The sequence below is a fragment of the Triticum dicoccoides genome, chromosome 3A (assembly GCF_002162155.2).
Source record: "Triticum dicoccoides isolate Atlit2015 ecotype Zavitan chromosome 3A, WEW_v2.0, whole genome shotgun sequence".
Taxonomy (NCBI): domain Eukaryota; kingdom Viridiplantae; phylum Streptophyta; class Magnoliopsida; order Poales; family Poaceae; genus Triticum; species Triticum dicoccoides.
In genome coordinates, this window is record NC_041384.1 from 689,423,990 (window position 1) to 689,430,655 (window position 6,666).

General features: G+C 49.3%; 1 protein-coding gene across 1 annotated transcript; it reads right to left on the bottom strand.

Moving 5' to 3' along the window:
• Positions 1–1,738: 1,738 nt before the first annotated feature.
• LOC119272963 (protein LURP-one-related 11-like) lies at positions 1,739–2,536 on the bottom strand. The gene has a single exon (XM_037554296.1). It carries the CDS (start codon positions 2,519–2,521, stop codon positions 1,928–1,930), a length of 594 nt encoding a protein of 197 aa, XP_037410193.1. The 5' UTR covers positions 2,522–2,536; the 3' UTR covers positions 1,739–1,927.
• Between the last annotated feature and the right edge of the window lie 4,130 nt (positions 2,537–6,666).

Here is a 6,666-nt window from a genome sequence, read left to right on the forward strand (position 1 = left end):
TAACTAGTTGCTCCCGGATCCGTCTTTGCACGAGCAGGCCGCTAGGTTTAGCATTGGTAGTTTCCCTAATAAAAGGTTTAGCATTGGTAGTTGGTAGGGCAGTTGCACATGACAGGGAGCAGCCAATGCACGTCGACATCTCGCACGCACCCTCCTCCTCGCCCATGTTGACTCGCCGTAAGTGCCTGCTTGTCCTACGGGCACCGACCATGAGGTCCGGCCATCCATCAGAGCTGACGACGCGCGAGTGGAGACACAGACAACGAGCTCTACTCTCTGCTACGCAGACACGTACGCACATGCTTTTTTTTTTTCCTTTCCCCCAAAATATACCAATTTTCCTATAGGTTGCCGGCGTAGCATTTTAAATTGTCTAAAATCAATCATTTAACGAACAAAAACTACTATGCACTGACTATACCACCAAAAATTACAGTATAGTTGAAATTTTGACAATGTGTATCAGTTTTGGCAACATCTATACTAGTTTCTGAATTTAGCTCGTGATAGGGTGAAGGAAATACAGGTTTCAGAGTAGCATACAAACAAAAGCGTAGTTCATGCAATTGATCCTGGGGATTTACAATTTCGCAAACACCTAGATGATTTCAAAGTGTAATTTGCTACCAGTGTCTTTCCAATGTAGTTAATTTGTTCCATGGATTCTTCATGCTAAACTAGTTGGTTGTGGAATTTAACCTTGTTTGACAAAAGACAGGCCACCGCCATGGGCTCGAGTTCTTCTTCTTCTTCTGCGCCGATAGGCTCAAGTTGTCGCGTACATCCGATCCCGACCAGCCGGCAAATTATTCCAACCTTGGGAGGGAGGGATAGAGATGGCCTGCTCCTTTCAAGCCGACTTTAATTTTCTTTTCTGGCAGCTATCTCCCTCGCCGTCTCCGCATACACTCTGTACTTCGTTTTCCTCGATAAATTGACTTGGGTTAATTATGTTGGCACATACATACGTCGTTTTAGTAGGCTGATGTTGATGTGCACTCCTATTTCTTCTTTGCGTTGAAGTTGCCATGTGTCCTATTGAACTTTCTCGTGCGAGCCGTTTTCAATGCGATAGTTGCTCGCTGCGCCTCCAAGTGACAGTGACTGGGTAACATTTTTGTGTGTGTCAGCCTCCAAGAGGCCAGCGAGGTGGCGACTAAATTCAGTACTCTAAAAGATTTCTCAGTTTATTCTGTGAAGGACCATCAAGTCTTTTGTTGGAGTTTCGTATGCTAACATTGTGTGCTTGTGGAATCATGCACCTTTTGATCTCAACAGAAAAAGTGCATGCACTTTTGGGTGTGTGATGGGGTAACATAACATCTTGCTTGTGCCTTCTAAGTCATGAACGAAGACCAAAATAAACACCACAGTACAATCTATTACTCCTCTGTATCTAAACATAAGACCTATATTTAGATACAGAGGGAGTAGGCACCCAAAGATTTATAGCCTAATTTTGATGTCAACATTTGCCAAAATCAAAATTACCAAAAGTTGGCAACTTTTTGGTGAGATTGGCAAAAACAATTGGTAACCAATCAATCATTAGTCAACATTTGGTATTTGCCAACATTGGCATCAAACCAATTGTGTTGTTATACTACTTCTGTTCCAAAATATATGATGTTTTGGTACAACCATGGTATCATATATTTTAAAACGGAGGTAGTACAAATAATGAAGAATTTTGCTACCCCGCAAAGAAAAAAATGATGAACTTTGCTTCTCTCTGTTACAACCATGGTATTGAAAAACCCTTTGAGAAAGGGTCAAAAAGCATACACCAAAAAGAGTCACCATGTCCTCGGCTTGGGCAAAAGCTTCCTAAATTGTTCGTCTGAAGAAAATAGTAGCACGAACCACCTACCTAGAGAATTGAACCAGAAGAAGATGATTGTCATTTCATCCATCCATGCATCACAATTCACAAGGAGCGGTTGATGAGGCCACGCACGACGACCAAGCCCAGGAAGAGCAGGTGATCCACCTCCGGCGCCACCGTCAGCGTCAGCACGTCGTCCCCCAGCACCACCCCCGCCGGCGTCTGCTTCCGTGCGACCTCTGCCACCACCGCGCCATCCACGCCGCGTACTCTGTACTCCGACTTGCGGGCAGAGCACCCGTCGATCGTGTAGCACGTCCCCGTGCCGCCGTGCATCGCCACGGCGGCTCCGCCCTTCTCGGCCCGCCGCACGCTGAACCACGGCGTGGCCTCCTCCTCCTGGCCGCCGTTGTGGGCGCACCGACAGACCTCCCACCTCCTGAACATGCCGAAGCCCTTGCGCCTGATCCTGATGAGGGAGTTCCCCTCACGGTCCATGAAGAAGACCTCGCGGCCGCCCCTGCAGCCGTAGTTGTCGACGCGGAAGGCGTCTGCGCCGTCGGGGCCGTACACCGCGCAGCCGTTGCCGTTGAACACCAGCGACTTCATCCACACCGTGTACGCCTGCTGGCCCTGCCGCTGATCATCGGAGGACGACGGCGAGGTGGCCGCAGGGAGGGGCTGGATCTTGGCCATTGAAGAGAGAACGAAGAAGAAGAAGATTGCTCTGCTCGGCTCGGCTCTGCTCTGCTGCTGCTGTTTGGCCTATTTATTCAGGATGTGCTCTGAAGTAGACTGCTTCGTTCGTTATTCCGTGTCTGGTAGTTAATGGCAGTGTTGTGAGCGGCACCAAAGTTGTTTATGCTCCATCTACTCATGTTTAGTGATTCACCCAGGAGTTGAAACATGGATATATAATTAAACCACAATGCAATGCAATGCTGAACATGTGTGTGTGTGTGTGAGATCAAGTTTAAAAATGGATGATCGAAACGTACTATTTGGATGATCGAAACGTACTATATGTCAGAAAATAGATTGTTGTGTTTGGCGAGCAGAAAGAAAGCAGGCATGTAGCCATGTACATTTTTTTTTTTTGAGCATATGTAGCCATGTACATTTGATCAAGGAAGGATAAGTACTTGCACCTAATCAATTAATTAAGCGGTCGGGCCAGTTCGGTTTTCTCTCGTTTTCCATCAAGTGTTCATGACCGTGGGGCGACAGTCTTGAGTCGCTGTGTCCCTCCCTTGTCTCATGTCAGGCCCTCAACTTTGTTTTGTTTACAACAACATCACTTTATGTATGCACACTGCAGAACTGCATAAGATTTTGTTAATTTTTTTCACGGAAAGCATAACTGCATAAGAATAAGAAGCTGTGATTTTGATTTTACTCATGCTCTTGCTGGATTAGTGAAATCGGGCTCGAGCTCTGACCGCAAATGGATATGCAAGCCTCCGACTCCGAGCATACAACTGAGAGATCAGCTACTCCCTTCGATTCATACCACTTGTTTTAGATTTGTCTATATACGGATGTAGTATCACTATTCAATTAGTTTCGAACTCACAAGGACAATGCTGCTGTGTTAAACAAAGCAAGGTCTACCATAAAACTGAGAGGTTGAGAGGGAAGTTTGTGCAGACCAGCAACTACAACTCTGGGACTGCTAATAACGGGTATTGGACATATTTTCCAGAAAGAAAGCTCCGGGAGCTTAGAGCATCTCCAGCTGCGTCCCAGGAAGGCCTCCCCAGGCTATTTTCTCGCGCCGGCGCCGAAAACGGTCCAGTCGCGTCCTTAGGAGCCCGATTTTCGCCGGCCTGGGCCGAAAACAGTGCCGGCGGACTCAGTCCGAACCCGGCACGCTGGGGGGCGCCCGGGGGCGCCGGGGCGAGCTGTTTTGGCGCGAAAAAGCCGCGGGGCAGCCGCATCAGCGACACGGCGCCTCGTCTTCCCCCAACGGCCTCGGTTTCCGCGGGGAATCAATGGCAAGGCTGCCGCCGGTCAGCCTTACCATTGATTCCTCACGGGCGGCGCGTCACGTGACGGCGAGCCGACGCCTCCCCTCCCTCGCACGCGTTCACACGGGCGCGGCGCGGCTATATAGCTGGTGGCCTCACTCGCCTGTGCCCATACCAGCCCCGCCCCTTGCCGCCGCCCAGCCCCTCCCTCTACCTCTCCCGAGCGCCACCGCCCAGCCCCTCCCTCTCCCTCTCTACCTCTCCCGAGCCCCATTACGCCGCCGACAACCACACGGCTTGGACGGCGTACTTCGAGCTCCGCCAGCGGCAGCGGTTGGCGTCCACCAACGACGCGTCGGTGGTCAGCGACCAGAAGAACAGCGAGGGGCGCCACCTGTGGTGGGGCGTCCCCGGCCGCACACTCGAGGGCGTGCTGACGCACCTCGAGGGCGGCAACAACCTGCCGTTGGCGTACCCGGCGAGGACGGCCGCCCCGCCGCACCACCGACGCGTCGGGCCATGGGCGCCAAGGAGGTTCGGGTCCTCCTCCTCTTCTTCCTCCTCGCGCTCTTTCTCTCACTCCTCTGGTGCTTCGGCCCTGCTCGGCGTCAAGGCCGAGCCCGCGGCAGAGACGCCGCTCGGCCGGCGCACTCGCAGCGTCGGCATCGTCATCAACGAGGGCGGCCGGCGCGCCTCCTCGTCGGCTCCTCCTCCGCGCTTCGTCAAGCCAAAGACGGAGCCGGGGCTCGCGCCGGTGAAGACGGAGCCGGGGCTCACGCCGGCGAAGAAGGAGCCGGCCGCGCCAGTGAAGACAGAGCTCGACGACGACGACGCGACCCTGGAATGGGCGCGCAGGGACTCCATAGTGATGGAGAAGGAGCGCCTGGAGAAGGCGAAGGAGCGCCAGTGCGCCGCCCTGCGCCGCTTCGCGGAGCGCCGACGCGGCCGCGACGAAGGCGGGGTCGTCGTCATCTGCGACAACGACGACGACGACGCGCCGCCGCCACCAGCCCGCGTTGGCGACGCCGGTCAGGGGTCCACCAGGGACGGCCGCGTCAAGCAGGAGAAGTCCGACGACGGCGGCGGCGATGGCGGCGACGACGGCGACTACTCGGCGTTCAGTCAGTTTCTCTTTTAGTTTAGTTATTATCTATTTTTCTATGTAATGAAAACCGGCGAACATGTCTAATATATGCCCAAGTTTGTCGAAATTTATCGTGTTTCGCCGAGCTTCGCCGAAATTTATCGTGTTTTGCTATACAAATTTTATTTTCAAACGTGCCTGGGGGCGTCCCTGGGGCCGGCGGCTGGGGACCAACTCGCCCCCAAACCCAATTTTTACGCCGGCTCACCCCCAGGCGGCGATTTTAGGCGCGCCCTGGGGGGCCAACGGCTGGAGATGCTCTTAGTAGATACAGAGGTGTGTGATGTACATGTCGCATCTTGGAAATTAAAGCCAGATAAAAGGGAGAACACATTTTAGTCAAGGACCTTCATCTAAACTGTACTCTTGACCCTTAGTACAAATAATATTTTGATTCTCCCTGCAAAATAGATAAATAATGGCGGTTTCAAATTTTGAATAGTGGGCCGGAGTTGTTAGTTTTGCACATGTCATACATGTTTGAATTTGGATATGGAAATTTAATACTCCCTCTGTTCACTTTTATAAGACCTTAAAGACATTTCAGACAAGGTGCAAATTAGCTCATTTTCAATTGTCTGAAACGACTTATAAAAGTGAACGGAGGGAGTAGTTGAACTCATATATGGATATGTTGAAGAACTGGTATATACACTTTTTGGAAAAGAATTTTTTATTGTCAGTAAGATATGTGGTGCTTGAGAGCCAAGGGAAGTCAGCGGATGTCCAACTGCCTTCCTTTTCTTTCTTTCCTTTTTCTAAGTCAGTACTGAATTTCCTCGCTCAAGTCCTTTTCACCACAAAAGTTTCCATACAGACCAAGTTGGGCCTGGAGCCACATGTTGCTACTCATTTCCGTCCTCTCTGCGCATATGTTAATATATGTGGATGCTAGTGCCAATCAGGGAAAATTTTCCATGGGACCAGCGAGATTATAAAGCATTGGACTTTCATGTAATGTTGCTGTTTACACGAGTACATACATTTTAATGTGCGAGGCAACAAGCTTATTGGTCAATAAAGTATTTTAAGTTCTCCATGCAACAATCATGTCATTTTCAAGCATAGACATTTACTGGTGTATTGCACTAAGGCTCGTAATTGTTTTAAAAGTTAGTGATAGTGCTAACATAGGCGGAGCTAGGTATAGTACAACCATCTAATTTGGTACACTAGACAACTAACATGGTGAAGTCCCTGTGTCCTGCATTCCAATTTATCATGTAATTTTTGGAGGAAACAATTAATCATGCAATTTTTACAAACTAATCTTTTATATAAGAGTATATAATGACCGCCTTTTGGTTACAACTGCGCACAACGGGGTTACATTTTCAGACAGAGGGTGTACAGTGTTATATTTGACAACATCTGTAATAACTTGTGAACATGCTCATGATAGGATGAAGGAAAGAAAAGTTGTCTCTAAAAGTAGCATACATAAATAAGTGCAGGTTAATGCAATCGAGCATAGGGATTTGCAGTTTGCTAAATACCTAGATGATTTAAGAGTAGAATGTGCTACCATTGTCTTTCTAATGTAGTTAATTTGTTCAACAGATTCTTCAAGCGAAACTAGTTGGTTGTGATATTTAGTCTACCTTGACAAAATATAAGTTTGTTGGAAATTTAATCATCTATTGGCACATTTCATGCTCTTGATGACCCTATAAATATATTCTAAATACAAGCAAAGAGGGTATCCAGCGACAGAGACTCCACGTTATGAT